At 50.6% G+C, this 20,852-nt stretch overlaps 1 protein-coding gene and 1 long non-coding RNA gene across 6 annotated transcripts in view; one reads left to right on the top strand and one right to left on the bottom strand.

The window, feature by feature from the left end:
* LOC144098283 (uncharacterized) overlaps positions 1–20,852 on the top strand; it is an 854,931-nt gene that overhangs the window by 738,872 nt on the left and 95,207 nt on the right. The gene's annotated exons all lie outside the window — the stretch shown is intronic.
* The window catches only part of LOC144098279 (uncharacterized), a 152,313-nt gene that overhangs the window by 111,859 nt on the left and 19,602 nt on the right, over positions 1–20,852 (bottom strand). The window contains exon 2 of the mRNA XM_077630790.1: positions 14,194–15,570. Within this exon, the coding sequence (XP_077486916.1) occupies positions 14,194–14,229 (36 nt within the window). The 5' untranslated portion in view covers positions 14,230–15,570. The remainder of the gene's footprint in view (positions 1–14,193; positions 15,571–20,852) is intronic.

Here is a 20,852-nt window from a genome sequence, read left to right as displayed (position 1 = left end):
AAGAGATCTCCTGATCAGCGTGATATAAGCGCTGTGTCTTGTTTCAGCGTTCGCGAGAGGTAAACGGCGTTTCAAAAGACCATTTTTTTTAATTTTGTTACTTATGTATTTTATGTGAGCATGCCAGGTCAGGTTATGACTGAGAAATACTTCTAGATATTTGATTCATGGCACCGAAACAATTCCATTACTATATAGTCTGTAATTATTTTGTGACGTTTACGCAGGAGAATCTTATATGTTTAGTTTTACTTTCATTAATATATGGACGACAAAAAGAATAGAGCTAAACCGGACCGGTTGCCGTACTTTATACACGTTAGAAGATGACATGCAAGCGTGAACTGACCGTGCATGTGCTGTACAGTTCAATCAAAATTAATGCAGACGATTTTGTTAATTTCACATCGTCCTTTTTCCTGACTTCGCCATTTCTTTCTTGACGCTATCCCTGACAGTTTCCACAATTTTCCAGGCGAACAGTATTTCCCGGACAATCCCAGTTTTTCAGGTCGCTGGACACCGTATGTGCCTTTCTCTTTTGTATATGTGACACGACGCAGCCGTTCAGAGGCTGACGGAGGACCGCAGCTCGTTTATAGTTGAAGCAATGCTGACAAAACAGGTCTGTGCGCATTAGAATGCTCAGCTGTTTGAACGGCCTCGTTAATGATGGCTCGCGTATGCGACGAAAGGAGAGCGCGTGCAGCCATCGGCGACGACGGATGGCCGAAATTATCGAGGAATGCTGGCAACGCGGATATGATTGTGCGTCACGAGGATCGGTCGACGAGGCTCGCCGAGCTGTACAAGAGCGCGCAGCTAATTGCGTGCGGAGTATGGATGAGCAGGCGGGGAGGGGGGAAGAGGGCATTTTCCCACGGTGTAGCGAGCGTGTGCTCCCGATCGTGCCGACCCACTGGACCATCGAAAGTACAGCCCAAGCTCCTGATGGAAAGGAATACGTGTCTTCTTCCGCTGGCTCGACTTATGTGCCCCGACAGTCCGAACATACAATCTATTGGGGAGAGGGGTTAAAGGTCGCGCCTCGGGGGCGTCGCTGCTGTTGCTTCTGTAGAATCAGTTGCCTTGCACGGCGTTTTTCCCGCGACGGCATAACACACCACCTCCTGGGCCCCATGCGACCTCACTGCTCCCGAGGTCAGGGACTCGGCAAGATTGGTGCACCCGGCTCTTCTCACAGCCTCTGAATAGACGGCAGAAGTTACGGCCGCAACCACACAGCGGCGCTGCTGTTGGGGCCATCACTGGGAGCCAAACAAAATTAGTACCTTGTTCCTGCCTTCACCCCTACTTAGATACATGCACCGCTGCGGATGTCTTAGCTACTCCCTCTGTGGTGCAGACCCCCTTTCCACTTGTTGCCGCCACCATCCTCGCCTCCTTGTCTGCACGCAGTTTTATTGAAACCGTGCACTGGTGCGGAAGCTGCGCGCTTGAAAAGGCCTGCCTGTGCTTTCGAAAGGCCCACGTCCCTAATCGGCCGCTCCTTCTTCAATGCGCCGTCAGGCTCAGTGACGTGCCAGAAGACGCGACGAGTGATGATGCAGCGCTTTCTCCCTTACCCGGTGGTTGTCGGGCGGGCGGCTCCAGTTTCCGGCACCTTGCACCAAATTAACGAGACAGCAGTTAGTTATGAACGCCGCGACTATCACTAAGTAGCCCTCTCGCCCTCCCCTAAATGAGCGGTTAGGAAGACCTGTGTTCAGGTGCTGGCTTTCCACCGAAATCGCGTTACCTTCGGTCACCGCGGCCATCAAGGACACTCCGCGGAGCTTGCTTGCTACATTATAGCAGGGTCCAGGGACCTTTGGAAGATGAGTTTGTTAGATTAGGTTATACTTGTTTGAGGAAAACGGAAGACCTCGTACACTTCCGCTGTCGACAATATCTGCGCAATTCTTTCAGTGCTGTCAGGTCTATGCTCACTGGGCTTCTGTTTTCTACATTGCGCGAAACTGAAAAAGTCCGTGGCAGCAGCACTGATTTTAAGCACATACCACGTGCTCGGCGACGACCTCTTGCTGAACGCTGCGGTTTCGCGCACCCGTTGGCGCATGCATCCTCAGTTGCGGCCAGCGTATGCATGCAGTGGGGGCGAAAAAAATGCGCTTGATGCAGAGTTATGTACTTCAAGAAATCGCGCTCCTGAGGGCTTTTTTACGCCCCACTACATACATTGTAGCTTTTTCCTTTCATGCATCTCTAGCAGCTTAAAAAGTATTTCATTAATATAAAAGCTTAATCATGCCGTTATACGTAGCTTTCGCAGTTTTCAGTAGGCTAAGCTATGTGTTCAGTGCAGTGACATGTATCATTTACAGTAAACCAGTGCTATGCATGTATCAGTAACAGCAGCATTTTTATGCCTCGGCTCACGTTGCACGGGAGGCCGTGTGTAATGGCGAATTTCAGTCGCAGATTCGGAGATTTTCCGGATCGACTTTTCTTGCCCATTTCGGAGTAAAGCTTCTGCAGACTGTGAACAGTCGCCAAGTCCAAGGAAAAAGCCGGACCAGTTTGGAGTGTGCATGAAGCATTTTAATGCGATATCGTTAAATGCCCCGGTCACCAGAAAATCCAGGGCTCGGCGCTGTGAGCGAAAAGTCAAGTGCATGGCTCTGGCAGGTGGAGAGCAACCTTGGAGGCCGGTGGGCCCCTTAGGTTGCGCGACCTTGCGGCGTCATCGCAAGCTGCCCACCGTGGCAGGTGGCAGTTGAATTAGTCGCTCTGGAAGGGCAACCTGTGCCGCACAAGGCCCACCGCTGGGCATCGTGTAACAGCTGCACCACTGCGACAACAGGGGTATCAGGACTCCCAGGGATCTATGAATGTAAAGTAGAGAATGACCTTCTGCATATATGGGAATTAACCCTCTAACTCTATAGGGTCATACTCTTAAGGCGGTGCTTGAGCGTCCCTTCTAATTTTTTTTTCAGCCGCGCGGTTCCTTTCGGCGCCTCATTAGACAACTTTAACGGCTTTAGGATAGCGTTATCCGCACTGTGCTATAGCGTGATCCGCTTGTGAGGACCCAGGTGTGCCTTCACAGTGACGGATGCGCGCCGCTCGGGGCGATATATTTCCCGCGGAAGTATAGATCACGAATCGCGGTAAGCTAAACCTGCTTACTGCTGCGTTTTATTTAATCAAATACCAAATTATTACTATTTCAAGGCCCACAGGCTTTGCCGGCAAACAGATGAAGAAATAGTTGTATCGCTTGAATGATTCAAGTTGGTTCATTTGAATAAAAGATAGGATTGCGCGAATAAGACAGGACAGGAGCCACATAGGAACGCCCGTGGTGTCGCTTCTAATGCGCAATGGTGGAACCAGCGAAACGGACACAGGACAAGGGAAAGTAGGCACACACACAACACCGCTGGACTTCCAACAGATTTATTGCGAGGAGTTAAGCCACATTTATACGTACTTCCTTCGCACGCGCACACTTTGGACGAGGTGAGGGAAACTTGCGTCCGTTTCGCTGGTTCCACCACAAGTTGCGCATTATGAACCAACCAGCCCAGCAATTTACTCTAATGTCGCTCCTAAGTCTCCTGTTCTGTGTTATTCGAGTCGTCCTCCCTTTTGTTGAAATTATTCTTTCTTCGAGTTCAGTGACGTAAACAAAGGTTTTAAGAATGGTGAGAGAGGGGGGCGAGAAGAATGGGAAGAGTGTTCCCACCACTCGGGAACCGTAAATATTTGGATGGCCGCGAATGCATTGGGAATCAGTTCACGGCAATGCGTTGTCTGACAAACCCAATGTTCTCATACAATGTTTCATGATCGATGACAACTTCCGGGCAGAAGTGTGAAGCTATATTTTAACGCTGCGAGCTTGCATTTTAATTTCGCAGTCGGGCAATGTGTGACGCGGCCAACGTGCAAGCAGCTGTCAGGAAATGTGCGCAGTTAAGCAGCCTGTGGTCGGCCAAACAGACGCAGAAGTTACGGAGCACGTGCCTCCGTTCATGTGCCGCCATTGGTTTATTTCCGGCTGTCTCGACGGGGTCGGTAAACACGGAGGGAGAGGTATCGCAGCAGCGCCGGGGTCACGACGGAGCGAACACCGAGGGCTGCGCCCGAACGACGCATTGTCCGCCGCGATGAGGCAGAAGTGGGGCTTTCCCGGGATCCGTGGAATCCCCGAACACAATGGCCTCCCGTGTTACGCCCGCTCCATGGTTTGAAAGCCAGCCGACGGAAAGTCGTAGTACATCGCCTCTCCGGACGAACAAAGGCGGAGTCTCGTTCTGCCTCCTCCGGGGATGGGGAAATCTTCGGCACCGACGAGAGGCTGCGGCTGCGTTTACGATGCCAACCGGAGCTGCAGCAGAATCACCTAACGACCTGGAGCAAAAAGGCCGTCGCGCCTCCATGATTCGCAACGCCTCGATCATCACTTCTGGAGCAGCTTTTGTTCTGGGGATTGCACTCGGAATGCGCTGCTCTTGTTTGCGAAGAGTGCTTGCCCCTGTCGGCGCAGTCCCAGCACAGGAGAATCTGATGTGTCAGATGCCTTGACTATTGGGAATTAATTTGACCGTTACGTACGGGAGAGCTTTCTGCGGCAGGTACAACGAAGAACTACCCAGGTACAACGAGCACACCAATTTTCGTCGCCCAAATTAAGAAAATTTAGCCTTTCAACGTTTACTGGTGCAGAGTGATTGGAGTGTCATGCGCTATAACAAGGAAACTTCGTGTCATTACATTGCAATTAGTGTTGAATAAATCGAAATTCAGATAACATTTAAAGCTAATAGTGATTTCAGTCTAGTTCCATCGCGATTCTTGCTATTAGAGTCTCAAACAAGAGACGTTGCATCTTTCTGAATGTTCCGTTGTATGAAGACACACGCTCAGCTCGCTGCTCTTACAACAATTCGGCGGCAAAAGGTAAACGTCAACAATGCCCGTCTGCACCACCGCGCTCTGTGCTTTATAGTGTTAAATGCTGGAATAGCAGCCAGCTTTCGTACATCTCGCATGGAAACCTCAGCCGAGATATTCCTGCCTTGTCCTCCCCAAGCCGTGGATCTCAACCGTGCAGCCGGTCTTCTCGACGTGCACTTATTATCGACTTTTTCCTTCGCCCGAGAAGAGGGGGTAACGCAACTTAACCGTGCGCGGGCCGGTCATTTACTCGCCTCGGACGGAAAGGCGAGAGCTATGATCAGCCTTGATTAATAGCCTCTCCGAAGCTGTAGTCGTTAGACGATGCACCACGAACGGCAGCATTAACTCCAGCCCGATCACACTGGCCAGCCCCCGGCATGAGGGCCTTCTTTCGCGCACGCGCTCTGCATTCTGCCCAGAGGCACGCGCAACAGGATGCGGCCGTCTCTTTTTCTTTCGCTTTGACATCGCCGGCTTTCGGTGGGATGCACGAGTAGCTCGTAAGCAGCCTTCCAGGTGCCCCAGTAGTGAGTTCAGGTACACCAGGAATCTAAGTTCATCCGCTCAAAAGTGGACGATAGACGTTTTATGTGTGCGCGTGTGTGCCTGTGTGCTTTTGTGTGCGTGTGTGAGAGAGAGTGAGAAACCGTTTAACATTTCTCCTGAACGTTAAGGCGCTCTTTGCAGCCTGTTCAAGCACAGCAGTCGCCCACGCGAGGGACTGCCACATCCCTAAAGCCGTTTAAGGGGCAAATGTGAACGAAACGCAACAATAAACACCACTTCAAACGAGGTTTTTGCGGAACTGCGTCGTTCCCGTTCCCGGGGCAAACTCATCGTCGACCGTCGTCCGCCACTCCAAAACTGTCTCGCATAGAGGCCGTCTAGCGGCGCCCTTAGGTATCAGCTGTCTTCCTCACAACGAACGCACCAAGCGTCCATTGATACGCTCGGAATCGTAGCCTAGGCTAACCAGTGCCGATACATGAACGCCAAGCGTGGGAACAGTGTGCCTGGTGGCCTTTGTTACTGGAATTTATGTTTGCAGAAGTGCTATCATTGCTGTGACGAAAGACTTTTTTGTGGGTGTTTTTTTTTTCTAGACGGCTGCTTTTGCCTTCTGCGAGGATGGTGGCCTTCGTCAAGGAATTGGTGGCTTTTTTTTTTTTGCTAGCACCGTGGAGCATCACGAAAATTGCAATTTTAGTACGAAAGCTCTGCTTCACGAGGTCAAGCCGGCTCACCGGTTTGCGTGTAGCTTGACCTTGAGGGTGACTCTGGGCGAACCATAAATAAATTAATAAATATTGCCGCGACTCTGATTCGAACCTGCGACAGCACGAACAGACCAGCTTCGCTGGCCACTGCACGAGGCCTATCGCTGCAGCCGACAACGCCTCGTGCACAACTGCCACACGCTGTCGCGCTGTGCATTGCGCACTGTCTTCTCCTGCAACTAACACCACTGTAAAACTAATCGCGCTTTGAGCTATGTGCCGGTAGTGACAGAGATGTGCGCTGCATGCGTTGGCGTAGAAAACGCTGTGGCAGAAACACGGCATGAGAGCAATGCACGTTGGCGTAGACAACATTGCAGCAGAAACGCGGCGCTGGAGAATAGGTCGCCGGCGCACAATGGGTAAATTTTCATTGACGGTGGAAAAGTTGAAGACGCACATAACTGGCTCCCTAGGCCAGTGGACACCTCAATCACGCTCTAAATTACATGGCGGCGGTGTCCACCCCCCCCCCCCCAAAAAAAAAAAAACTGTGCTTTCGCACAATATTTCGTGGTCAGCAATGCTGAAACACCAGCCAATTTTGTTTTGTCGATGTAGAAATGAAGTGGCGACTGAGTATTGGTTCGAGCTGTGTAAGACGCGCAACAGTGCACTAAACCAACGTCCAGATGAAGGGTCAGTTCTAGGAAGTGTTTACTGCACGACTTTTTTTTTTTTAACTTACAAGAAACCGGGCGCATTTTTCATCGTTCGGCTTTAGAGATTACCACAATATGACTTAACGGCGATGATTTGCACGTCACCTGTAACACCTGTAATCTTTATACTCAAGGGGCAGCTTCTTTATTGCTGGCTTTTCTTCTGCTATTGTGCATCGACATTGCGCACTGGATAGGGAGTAGGGGGTGTACCTCCCCAGCCCCGACCCATTTACGAGTCCACGAACCAAACCGCTGCAGTGCGCGTGTACTTTTCAGCGGCGCACCGAAATGGCATTTCAGAAGCGTAAAAGGGCACAATTTAAGCGGCAGACGGAATGAAGCCAATTCTTTTGGAAGCGGTAGCTATAGAAATGCGCTGATACTATTGCTCCTGTTTCCTTCTGGTTTCGCCGGCATCCCCGTATATACTTTGTGGCTTAGAATGACCGGACTGAAATTGATGCCGGTCCAGTGGATTCAAAAAAAAAAATCGCACCAGTCGACTCTGAAAGCGCATCGTCCAGTTCTTTCTTCGTTTTGGAATGATCGTTCCGAGTCCGTGGAAATGTTTCCTGTGCCAAGGCAGGTGATAAAGCGGGCAAGTGGACATTGTACGCGACGGGGAAACAGGTCGGACGAACCAACGCATTGTGTCTTTTTGAAAACCCTTTGTTCTGGCAGTTCCGAGGCGTCCGTTTCCAGAGCACAGATTGGTGGGTTCTCGAGGGGGGCCAATCCGGTCTCGGAAAGGATACGCGACGGGAAAGAAACGGAGAAGCGGCGATGCGCTGTTCTAGAGCTGTCCCCGCGCTGCTTGATATGTGTGTCATCCATTGAGCCACCGTTAATGACACGCTCCCAGCGGACGTGGTTGGTGGTGTCGCGAGAGAAGCGTCGCATTGTGCGCGGCACTGGATGCGCCCCGTGACGCGTACTCCTTTGCGCGCTAAACACAGCGTGTGTCCTTCACTGGCGGCGATGCCAGCCGAGGGGCAGCGCCATCCGAAGACGACGGAGGGGAACACCGCTCGTGCCGGCTGCAACCGTCACCACTCGTTTTCCGGTACCACTGACGTTTTCCCGCTGACGCGCGTCAAATGCTGGCATGGCAAAAGCTGCCGTTCTTTCTTAAAGGGAACCAGAAAGGGGGTCTGAAGGTGCGATATGTCTGGGATGTTAAAATATGACAGTTCATAATTATCCCCCAGCAAGAATTATTTTAATGGGTTTTGTGGAAGCTGAGCTATATGCAGGCAAAATTTGAACTTCTGCGTCTTCGCGCCTTTCCCCCTCCACTCGCACGCCAAAACGGCGGCGCTCCTCCGCCGGCCCCACTCACTCGGCCCCTCCCCTACCTCCGCCGGCTGCGGCGCGCGCGGAGTGGCCGCGGTAGCGCGTGACGTCTGAAAGAGTTTGACGCTGCGAACCAATGATGACCCCCCCGCTGCTGACGTCATTTGCAAGACGTGACGTCGTCTGCCAGGTTTTCGTGCGAAAGCCCGGCACCGCGCGTCGCCGCGAGGTGCGAAATCGGGAATTTTTAAAAATGTGTTGTAAATTTCCCGCTCGCATCTGAGGTCTGGTATGCGGCATGGAAGCTCGGTGGCCTGTACTCTACATAGTGGAAGCATTTTAAGGCCAAGCTCAAACACCCCTTTCTGTGGCCGTTTAAAGAAAAGAATGCGCTTTAACAACTATGAATACTTGCGAGGTATCTTCGCTGCCAAGCCGATGCTGACCGACCTCTCTGTTGTCGCTCGTCACTAGTACCAGTTGCTATTACTTCAAGGAGGGTCACTACAGTTTAGCCGCTCTCCGAAGAGTGAAATTTGCAAAGGGGTTAGCGGGCGTCTGATGTGACTCTAGCATGTACACGTTTGAACACCAACAGATTTTGCCTCTACAATCGGAGTTTTGAAACAGAGAATTTCGTGTGGCGCCCCTATTTAAGCGCATCTACCACATGCTGTAAACCACATTTCTTACCTCCTCGACTGGGCCTTTATACTCAGCCGACATATTTATTTTTTGTCTGCTCTCAACCTTATTGATGTCATTTTCCAAGGGGACGATCGTTCAATCCAGCAATTTACCTCCACGCTTGTGAAAATTGCCTCACTGATTTTTTTTGCGTTTAATTAAGCGCGCTGTTCAGCATCTTAATGGTAGCAAAACGCGCGAGCATTAAGACACAACGAGCGCTTTTCGCGCGGTAACCATGCGTCAGCCCCAAATTACCCAAGCCACGTTGTACAACTTGACAATGTCCACCTAATCAATTCTCCCACTACGCCTTGAAAGCAACTCGAAATTAGTCTTAGACTAGAAACATTGGACCCAACCATGTGCCACCCACAAAACCCGTTGACGGCGAGTATCACTCGAAAAATGATTTCCTCTGGAAAACATTTCCCCGGGAAACACTTCCTCCTTTTAGGTACATGATAACTATGATACAAACGATGACTTCCGGTGGCATGCATTTTACATAAGCACACCTCAAATGCCTACAGTCCGTACGTTATTCCTCCGCCATTTGATCACTGCAGTTCTTGCTTTCCTGGTGTGCAGGGCACTCGGCTCCACGCTGCCGACGCCCGTATCTCTCCACTTGCTTATTCGCCAATTGCCTGGCGTTTGGATTAACGAAGTGAGCCAGAGTCCTTGGATGAGAACAAATTAAAAGACACCGCTCGCTCTCCTCCTTTCCCCAGAGGGCATCACTTCAGGCTCTTTTCTCCTGCTCGCTGCTTGCGCAGTTGCGAGCGACATCTTGCGATGACTGTGCGCTCCCAAGAGACAAATATTCACTTGAGAGATCAGGGGAGTTCGTCCCGTGAACGGATCATATCTGATCACCTTGGAAGTTTGGCAAGCGTTCGGGTTACACACGCTATGCCCTTTTTAAGGCCCCTGTTGGCCATGTTTCAGCCTCTCTGGAAGACTGCAATAAAGCGTTCGACAGTAGCGGCTAGCTGTTAGTCATCTCTTGCTTGCACTGTCAAGAAAAATTAGCTGTGGTTTAAACTTTGGTTAACCCTGGTGAGAAGCGAAAGCTTCCTCTGCATGGCTGCGTTCACAAACGCCACACACACTTCCCAACGGATTGTCTGTAAAGCGTCCATGAAATGCCCGATGGGGCAGTTGCCACCTCCCACGGTGGGCAGACTGCGATGACGTAAGTAGGTCACATGACCTGCCACGTGACACCTGTCACGTGACTGCGCTGACGCTGCCCTCTTGAAAACACACACACACACACACGCACGCACGCACGCACACACACACACACACACACACACACACACACACACACACACACACACACACACACACACACACACACACACACACACACACACACACACACACACACACACACACACACACACACACACACACACACACACACACACACACACACACACACACACACACACACACACACACACACACACACACACACACACACACACACACACACAAACAAAATTGATGCGGATATTGTTCAATGCGCTCTTACAGCCCCTTCTCCCAAACGCAGCAATGACGAAGAAAATTTTACGCCAAGCGTGCGTGCACTGAAAAGGGAGCCCGCGTACGCGGGCAAGGTGCGTCCAGCGAGACTGATAACAGCTTTCACGCCGCAGATGTGACCTGCGCACTGCGGCCGCCTATTTACTTGGGTAAGCCGTCCAGGCGTGGATGCGAAGGCATCAGCAGTGGCCTGCTTAAGAGCACCTTTGCCCATGGCTCAAAACCTTTTCCACCACGAGTGTCGTAAGCAAGGCAGCCGTGTAGCGCGTTATTCCCATCAAACGAGTGTCGTTCCGAATACAATTATATTATTTGCCCCTTTCTGCCTTCCTGCCCATTATCGCCGCTGTTGTTTTCGTAGTTGCTCCTCTTCACGCAACACAAACCAAATAAAATACACAGACTGAGCGTGTTCTGTCTAAAAAAAAAATGAAAGAAAAAAATAAGAGATGAATTTGGTGCCTGAAACTTTCTTTTCCTTTTCTTTTTCCATCTTGGTGTACAAATAGTCTGCACTGAAACGAGGTAGTAACAACCGCCCGAACATCGCCATACAGATAGAAGGGAAACTGCCAGCTCTATCAGATCATGGCAGTTAACGAAAGTTATGCCTGGTCCGGGGCTCAAACCCCAATCGTCGGCTCCGCTGGAGCACGTTCTCTAAGAGCAAAGCTAGCAGTACGGCTCGCAGTCAATAGGGCGAGGCCTAATTGACCAACATGAAGCGCGAAAGACCTTAGACAACGGTTTATGGGGATTCTCCTAAACCAGCTGCTATCCGTATTTGTTAGCTTCGTCGCTAAGGCAGAGCAGCTGGCTAGGGGTGGTGGCGGACTCGTATTCCAGGATCAGCACCAGATTTTATTCAACTACGAATCAATTTCCTGCTTTATTTAACGCCCACCCACTCTTTTCTTTCTTTTCCCTTTGCTTCCCAACTCCCCTTAAGCGCAGAGGCAATAAACAACGCTATCAAAAAAAAAGGCGGGGGGGGGGGGGCGCACAACGTTTCTCTCCACACCACGGCTTCGTTCTGATGGATGCTAGTGATAATTATTCCCATGTGCCGGTAACCGTGCGCGGCAGCTTATGTTTGTATTGTTAATGATTTTTCATACCTGAGTCATTTCCTTTGAATCCACGTCGTTAGACTCATTTTTGGCGCCCAGTTCCCCGATTCCTGCATGTTGCGTCTCATCACCGGCGGTGTGCGTGCGTGAGTCGTTTTTTAGCGACTGCTGCCTCGGTCGTCGCATGTTTCCTTTCGTTGCCTTTCTGCAATTTTCCTTTTCGAGGGGGAAAAAGAAAGAGCGGTCTGATTTGTGGGTGCGTGCTCGGAAAGAAAGGAATGTCGCATCCAAATTGGCGGTCGCACAGGGGAGGAGGAGGGCTCGATGCAGTTTCGGCGCTGCGGGTTTATGTCTGTCATTAGACGGCGGCCAGAAAATTCCTTCTCTTCACTAAAGGGCCATTCCGGTGCGGTTTTGGCTTTCTGCATTTTGCGCGCTGCTACGACGAGAAAGGAAGGAAAGAGGTCTCCCCCTCCCCCTCCGGACAGGTCGCCGTGTTTTGGGCGAGGTCGCTGCCGTCCTCCCGACGACCGGACCGGAGGAATGCCGGCAATCCTTCTCTCTTCTTTTTACGCCTGCCTTCTTTGTGCGCACTTTTTTTGCTGCACGCGTTTGCCACAGCTGAGCTGCTGCTGCATTATAGCTTGTCCGTAAACTTTTTGTTTTCTACCTGCAGTGAAGTTGCCTCTCCCAAGGCAGATACTCGCTTTAATGCGCGAGTCGTCATTAGGAGCGCACTGTGGGCCCGCGTTTAAAGGGACACCAAGTGCAAACAGCGGAGCCGCTGCTTTGGAGTTGCTTCCCCGCAGCGGGAAAATGAAGCTGCTGTGCGCGACGAGGCCAGACGGATGGCGACGGTGCGGATGCAGGGCCCTTGAGGAATCCAATACCGCTGCCTGCTCTGAACGAATTTTCGGGACAACTTTATAATCGTGCCTCGCACTTGTTTGTCTTCCTAGCGTCAGTACCAACCTTGAAAGTTCGTCTTCGGTATAAAAAAGCTGGCAAAAGAGTCATTCCAAAAAGCAAACATAAAACGGTGTTTGCGGCGCTTTGCTAGACGAATCCACTTTGGATCAAGCCGCACATTCACACACACACACACACACACACAAAAAAAACAGACAGACCAGCGTGTGAGAGAGAAAACTGAAACATTCAGGGTACATAAAGCCTTGAACGAAGCGGTGCACCGCCCTCTTAACAAATTTTGCACTACAGTGCATGAAGCGCATTGCAGCACGCCAAAGGTAGCTGAAACTACTCGTCATTATTAAAAAAAAAACTGACACAAAAGGTCCACTTAAGCAATTTTTTTGATACAGCATGAAGCCATATGCTGCCGTTCACCGCAGTGAGAATCTTGACCGAAATCTGTGAAGTAGTTGCCACGAAAAGCTAGAAAAATAATGAAGAACAGCTTCAAGCCGGCTTGTTTAAAGGATGGAGTCACTTCCATTTACGCGAACTTCTGTCTTCTGTGGAACGCTGTGTGCTGCTGTAAGAACACTTTCAGGCTTGCTGTTGTCGCTTTGTAGTTTCCCTCGGCGGATGCGTTTATCTTGTTTTCTGAATGTGCCATGGCGTTTTAGTTTATTGTTTCAAATATTTTCGTCATTTTTTTTAACAAATGTAAAAAAAAAAACATTTCTGGGACTGCCCTGTGTTACTGGAAGTTGATGCACTCCTTTGTGTTACCGTTTTCATAATTCGACCTTTACATTGTTCTCCGAACTATATTAGTGAGATAAAATTCAAGAATGAAGCGGCAAGTGACCACCGGAGGAGGTCAATGGAGTCGACTGAGTGGCGTGATCCGTGGTTATTCTCCTTGGTCCCGCCAGCCTTTTGCGATTAAACGCTTGCAGGTGCAATGGGAAGACGTCATGAGAATCGGTCAACGCCATTGGCTGGAAACGCACCTCTGACGGCCATGTGCCGCTTCGCTTGTATCTGATTAAAGGCATTTATTTCCCTGCAGTCTTTGCTGCCGCTACCGATAGCAACTGCAGAAATGGAGAGAGCTAGAGCACAGGGGCGGTCGGGGAATATTTCGTAAACGATTGATTACAAGAAAACTTGAAACCGTCTGAATGTGGCACACCTCCGTACGCCTTCCGTACGCTTGGCGTGTGTAAAGCAAATTCCAAATTTACTTCTCCTGGCGCTGATTGCATGATAAATGGGAGATATGCATTAATGTTTCGGAGAGGAACCTACGGACTTAACTGTACTATACTGTCTGTTACCTCTTATGTAAGAATGGCGGGCAAGATCGCACTCAACCAAGAAAGCAAACAAAGAACTTGACAAAGCATGTGTTTGTTGAACAGGTTTTCTCTTCGTTACGATTAAGAAACGTATTACCTTTTTTTGTCTTACTGCACCAGTACAGCGGCATTTTGTACAAAATAAAATGCGGCCTGACCGACCGCACTAAACCAGTAATGCAAAATAAAAAGAACCGATCGTTTCGGAAGGCACGCATGCTTAGTTCGCATGCGAAAGTAATCTTCTCAGCGTTGCGTTCAAAACAGACAGACAGCAAATTTTACGGGGAAGAAAAGCCTTCTCGAACCAAATAGCGCGAGGCCTGAAAGGCGTCAACCGCCGTAACTATGTGAGAGAGACAACGAAACCAGAGCACGTGTGCGCGCGAGGAAGCGGAGCACGTGCAAAACGAAATAATTAGTAAAGCTTGTCGACGGGACTTACGATGCTGCGGCGCAGTTTGTGGAGCAAGTCATCCATCTTGGGCGGTCGTCACGACTCAAGCGCTGTCGCCTGCATCCACGGGGCGGCGGCCGTCGCTCTCTCGTCGCGTCCGGAACCTGCAGCCCATCGTGGCGCTGCGGCGTCGCCTTGCTTGGATCGACAGCGAGGTTTCTTGCCAACTGGTGGAAACAACGACGCTGGTGAATCGTCGTTCCTGGCTGTGCAGCGCTTCTGAACTTGGGGTGTCTCCCTACATGTACTGTGCTCTATCAGTTTACCCCTGAACGCGCGTTCTCGACGTTACTTTGCACTGCTTTAAACTGGATGAGGTGGGGGCGTAGAGTCTAGAGAAGCTGATAAGCAGCGGCTAGACAAAGCCATTTCATTTGTCCGCTTTATGCGACTGCCACTGCGGGACAAATTTTACCGCCTGTCCCACTGGCCAGTGGACGCGCGCATCAACTGCTCTTGCAACCTGGGGCATATGCTTCCACAAACGTTAGCCCGGACGTTCGTTAAAAAAAAGGAAAAAAAAAAACAGTGCGTTAGTAGGGCAGCTTTTGATCCGTAGCTTGGCTAGCTTCTCACTGCATCGAGATTGTCACGCGAGCAAGTGTAAAAGCGGCAGTTGACAGTTATAAAGGTCACTTGCTGGGAAGTGTAAAAGATGTCGGCCTCTTTAGCACATTGCACGAAAAGGTTCCTTCCGTGCGGGCACCCTTAAGTAACCGATTTAGAGAATTTGCGCTGCACAATGTTGGCCCTTAGCTCAGAAGCTTGCAGGCTTCCCTGGCCTCGCTGCGGTGAGAATGGCCGATGACACAGCGACCGAAACGGGCACTCCTCACACGAAGCTCACTGGATGAGAACGCACAAAACATTTAACTGCCCATCAAAGGCAGAGTTGGAAGAATTGTTGCGCGAAGCCTGCTGATTGAGCCCGATATGCAGGTGAATCTGGCTGGGCTGACTTCTTGAGGTCGCTGCTGTAAACACTGTCTCACGAGCACCGTGTCACACACGACCGATCACCGAGGGATGGAGAACAGGCGATCGCACTCTCAAAAGAGCAGCTTCCGACGATCTCGCTGCCGTCGACGCACAGGACCGGACAGCGCGCTCTGTTGGTCGCCTTTACTGGCTTCGCTGGCCAGAAACGGCGATCAGCTCCCGGCTCGCCGGTCTCCTCCGGACAAGCGGCCCGCGCCGCAGCCGGGCCCCGGAGGTGGCCGTCGGTCGGTGCGCCGATGGGTGCTGCTCCGGACCGCGAGGAATGCTGCCTGCCTCTAGGGCTCCTCCGCGGGCGCCGCCGCCGCTGCTGCTGGGCGCCTCTCCTGCAGCGGGTGCCCGGCGGCTCCTCCTCGCCCGTTCTTCCTCCTGTCGTGAGAGGGGAAGACGTCACCACCACGGGAGAGGGGTCGCTCGAGAGAAGAACCGTTGCGAGGCGCCGGCCACCGTCTCCCCTTTGAGTATATTCGGGTACGCCAGTTTTGCGGGCTATTTCTTTGCCCGAAAAATCGCCGCGAGGTCATCTTTCCGGTGAAAGGGAAAGAAAGGAGAACGGGATCGTGACCTCGTTCCGTGCATTTAACTGAGCCGCGATTGAAAGCTGCGCGCTATGAAAGGTCTTGTCTTCTGTTCGACTGCATATCTGAAAGCGAGACGTGTTCCTTGGGCTTTTTTTTCTTAAGAGGTTTTGGACTTCGTGCATGCAAGGCGTGGATGATAATGCCTTTCCGAAAGGCATGCGAAAGGCATTGAAGAAAGCTGGTCGTGCTGTAAATTTTTGTTGTCAACTGGTAGATTACGGCCGGCTGAAACATCGTATTGATGAGTGACGCGCGTATAATGCCTGCATCTCTCATGCTTTCTCGGCTATTCTACCGCCGCGCCAGCAGACCTGGGGACGGAAATTGTTCGGGCACCGAACCGCGACCACACCTTATTCAATCCGTGCGCCATCCTACGCTGCGGACCTACGCGCCACCTAAAGGGACTGGCGACGAGAACATGTTTTGGCGCGCTTGAGCAACGCTTCGCTCACCGAGACCAGGATGGAGAGGAAACCCAGCGTTTTTCAACTGCGCAGCCTGGTTTAGCAAAATGCGCTCTACGCAGGGAAAAACAAGACTACGAAGTCGGCGCCCATAGTCTATTTACGAGCTTCAAATTATTCGGCCTGCAGCCGATTGCGGAATTGGCGTCAGTTCCCCCCGAAATTTGTTCGAACTGTCACACACCGCTGACCAAAACAACCACCGGCGCCGGAAGTCATTCTGGATTTTGTCACCTACAGTGTCTTTTTTCAGACTAGAAATGACATTTTGGCGCGAAAATTGCTAACTCGGCTTGGATTTCGTGGCAACTCCCATGCACCTGGAGTCATGTAACGCAAGGGGCCCCATCCTAGCACAAACTTTTAAGGGCCTATCGATGGCTCGCTGTTGCGACTGAAATTTCGATGCAATTACTCGCAATACATGACCGGTGACAGCTGCTGCTGCACAGCACGCTGGAACGAAGGACAGCGTCGTTGAGATGTTTCTCTGGCCGTTGCACATGTACAAAGAATATAAAGGTTCTTGAACGACAAAGATGCATTAAAATCTCTCTCCTCTACTGGCTAATTTCATGGCCTTTACGTATTTCATATCAGTGGCATGCACTGCTTTGCTCGTTCCGGACCGATATAGTTCTGGACTTCGTGTGATATTTTCTTCATTTATTAAATACGCAAAAACATGGAAGCGTTGGTGTCAGTTATGTTTGCCACGAGTGAACGATAAAGGTATAGATCGTTGGTATGGCATGATTACAAGACATAAAACTTAGCAGGGGACAAGGTACAGAAGAGAAGCAAACAGGACGAGTGCGTCCTGTTTACAATACACAATAATAATACACAGCGGCATTGTCAATGGCAATGCAGTTATTATTCTCGCGTTTGATCCTTACACAGATATCTATGAGGAGGCCGTACTGCAACATGAGCCCCTCCCCCCCCGAACAAAATTTCTGGCTACGCCACTGCTGCATTTATATCTGGGAATCCTTGGAAAGAGTTGCATGCCAGCTAGTGAACAGGCTGCTTGATGCATGGTGTTGCGGCCATGATAGTTAACATTTCTGTAATATTTATTTTTGTCGCTTTTCTGTGCTTAACAAATCAGCAGAAAATATTTTACGTTGCCGAGGCACGGTTAGCATAGCACGGTACGATGTGCATGTGAACATTTTATAGAGTGATGTCTGAGCATGCCATTGCCCAATACGACAACGACCTACGCAGCCGCAGGACCTTTAAAACTCGGTGTTTTATGCAATAAAAATGTAAAACATTCTGCAAAGTCTTCAGCGGAAGCAAAGACAAGAATACAGGCGATCCATTCGGTGGTTCAAATAGGCGAGGTGCTGAGCTGCTCTCTGCGACATGAAGCCTGATTACGTTTTCACGCCTCAAGCGATCTAATTAAGGTTCTCACATGTCCTATGAGGCTTTGGCCAAACCCTAGTGTCGTCTTCTCACTCCTTTACAACGATATCAGCCGAAACACTGGCTCCTGGGACCGAACTACCAAACGTAGCGACCGTCGCGACAACGCAGGCGCCGCGCAGTCAGGAGGCGTGTAAAGACGGCGTGATCACGTGACCAAATTGGCAACGCCCATGATACGCCGCTGTAAACCGTGTATAAAGTTGAGAGCATCAGAGCTGCGGACGGCGGAATTAAAAGGGGCAGGGTAGAACCCCACCCCGGCGGCAGCGTTTCGATGGGGGCGAAACGCAAAGGCGCCCGTGTGCTGTACGATGTCAGTGCGCGTTAAATAATCCCAGGTGGTCAAAATTACTCCGGAGCCATCCACTACGGCACCTCTTTATTCATTTCTTCTCTGTCCCTCCTTTATCCCTTCCCTTACGACGCGGTTCAGGTGCCCTCTGAGATGTGAGACAGATACTGCGCCATTTCCTTTCCCCCAAAAGCAATTATCATGGTAGAATATGAGAGACCAAACACGGTTAAAAGGGTTTGGGAGAAAGGGATATAGTGGAGAGAACAGTGCATACAGTTATGCACAAGGTCTTTAGGATACAATCCCGCAGTGACCCCCCTTCAGTGATAGTTATATCTTTGGCGTGTCTAACTATTTCTCTGAGAACCAGATTCGCGACAGATGATGATGACAGCGAATTCCTACGGTGCCACTCACGTTTCCGACCACGCCGCGCGCTACATGGAAGCAGGCCGAGCCACTGAGAGCGTCGGCGCACGAGAAAAATCAGTATCGGCTGGTCTCACGGAAACGCGCTTGCAGTGCCGCGGATAACGAAGGCTGGCCATGTTTCTCGCTGCGTGTCTGCTTGCAGCGCTCACACCATGGGCGCACACAAAAGGGCACGCGCAGATCGAATCGCCCGGGCTCCTCCGTCCCCAGGAATGGCCGGTCCAGTTTAAAAGCTACTGCGCATTGCCTCTGAGACGGGTCGTCTATCATCCGAACCGGACGTGGCCGGTCGCTCTGGGTGCACGCACTGGTGGGCGCGAAGCACGAACGGCAGGAGGACGGGTAAAAGAATTAAAAGCAGCCTCGCGTTCCGTTCAGCAGTGTGCGAACACGAGCAGACAACTGAATCCGAGATTGCAGCTCTACCTTCCTTGTTTCGTGCGGAGAGTTACGGATGCTTCACGGGGGAGGGAAACTTGGGCGAGGGATGCCCGACGGGAATGTCGGCGCTATACCTTGCCGTTATTCTCGCAGGCTTTCTCTCTATCTTGAGGCCGTATGTGACTCCCACTAACCCACGTGATGCAGGAGCTGCTAGCGCGGTAAACCGGGCGTTTGATTTCGCTATTAGAGCATTCAGAAGAGTTTGCTGAACCTCGACGAATGATACATTAATAGGGCCACATTAATAGGAAATTAACATTCAGAAAACCAAAGCAATGCTCAATAGTCTAGCAAAAGAACAGCAGTTCACAATTCGTAGCGATGCGCTGTAAGTGGTCAGGGAATACGTCTACTTAGGGCAGCTATCCGCTAAGGGCCGCTGATCCGGGTCATGAGACAGAAATAACGCGAAGATTAAGAATGGGGTGGAGCGCATATGGCTGATTCTCTGAGATCATGCATTGCAGTTTAGCAACATCCCTCAATAGAACAGTACACCACAGCTGTACCTTACCGATGATCACCTACGGGGCAGAAACGTTGAGGATAACGATAAGGGTTCAGCTTAAATTAAGGACAACGCAGCGAGCCATGGAAAGAAAAATGATAGCTGTAACGTTAATAGACCGGAAGCGGGGCGGAGTGGATGAGGGAACAAACGCGGGTTAATGACATCCTAGTCGAAATCAAAAGGAAGAAGTGGGCTTGGGAACGGCATGTAATGCGAAGGCAAGATAACCGCTGGTCCATAAGGGGCTGTTCGTTATTAACAAATGACCGGGGCTCCCCCGGCATGGGCGCGCGAGCCAGGAGGCCGCCAATCGCTGTGACTTTTATTGGCAGCCCCGCTCTCCAAGGTGTAAAACCCAGTGTAATGTGGGGTGCCTCAAGAAACAAGGAAGTAAATGTCATTTACCGAACAGTGTGCTAAATCACTGACTCCTGAGGGTACTGTTCACGAATTTGATCGCACGATCAAACGCCAGGAAGAAAAAATGGTACATCTTGAGGACACGTCCAGACGAAACATCATTGTTTCTTTTTGTATTAAAGAGGATGCAAATGAAACGAGAGGCGGTATTTAAGAAAGTGATAAAAGATGTGTTTGCCGATGCCTTTGGCGTAACGTTGTCTTCGAAAAGCCATGAGATCATTTTTCAAAAGTCCACCAGCCCGACGAGAGCAAGGTTGAAGAAAGTTGGGCTCAGCACTCCGCCCCGCGGAACTCCGCGCGAAGTCCGATGTAAAGACTCCTCAGTCGGCACAGAGAGCAATCTCTCCGATAAATAGCTGCGTATCCAGCTGCCTCTCTCAGCTCTGATGACCACTTGTTTTTAACGAATCTTTTCCGAGTACATTATAAAGGTGGGAAAACTTGGTCGTTCAGTATGTCCTTGTGCAACCAGGTTTCGGTGATAGCGATTAAGTCGGCTTCGTGCAAAGTCGACAAGGCTTCGAGACCTCCAGGTTTATTAGCAATACTGCGAGCATTAATATTTAGTTTACCATGGTAACATCCGTCCAGCGCCAAAAATATTTAAAAAGATTGACCGTGGTGTTTTTTTTGTTTTTTTTTGCTATCAAGGGCGCCTACGGCAACTTAACACGTCAGGCCATGTCATTTGTTGCCATTTCATTCGAACCATTCTAAGACTGTTAAGAGGGCTATCGCTTCCCAGTGCTTAGCGTCCGCACTAAAGAAGTCCTGCCACCATGCCATGCACGCCAGCTTTGCATCTCAGGTGTCGAGGCTGCAGAAAGCAGGCTTCCCGACTTGCCTGGTTCTCTCCGTGACGCAGAGCTTGCTGAAAAAGCTGAAGGGCAGCAAGGAAAACAACCGACCTCAAGAAAAAAATCTGGCAAGCCCGGAAGCTGTACCTTACGGACACATCACATCTCACAGCCTCAAGAAGGTGGCCAATAAATACGGCGTCGGCGTGGTATTTTCAACGCCTCGAAAACTCGCCGGAATGTGTTCTCGCATTGGGAGAA

Source organism: Amblyomma americanum, chromosome 7 (genome assembly GCF_052857255.1).
Source record: "Amblyomma americanum isolate KBUSLIRL-KWMA chromosome 7, ASM5285725v1, whole genome shotgun sequence".
Classification (NCBI taxonomy): domain Eukaryota; kingdom Metazoa; phylum Arthropoda; class Arachnida; order Ixodida; family Ixodidae; genus Amblyomma; species Amblyomma americanum.
This window is presented reverse-complemented; position numbering and strand designations above follow the sequence as displayed.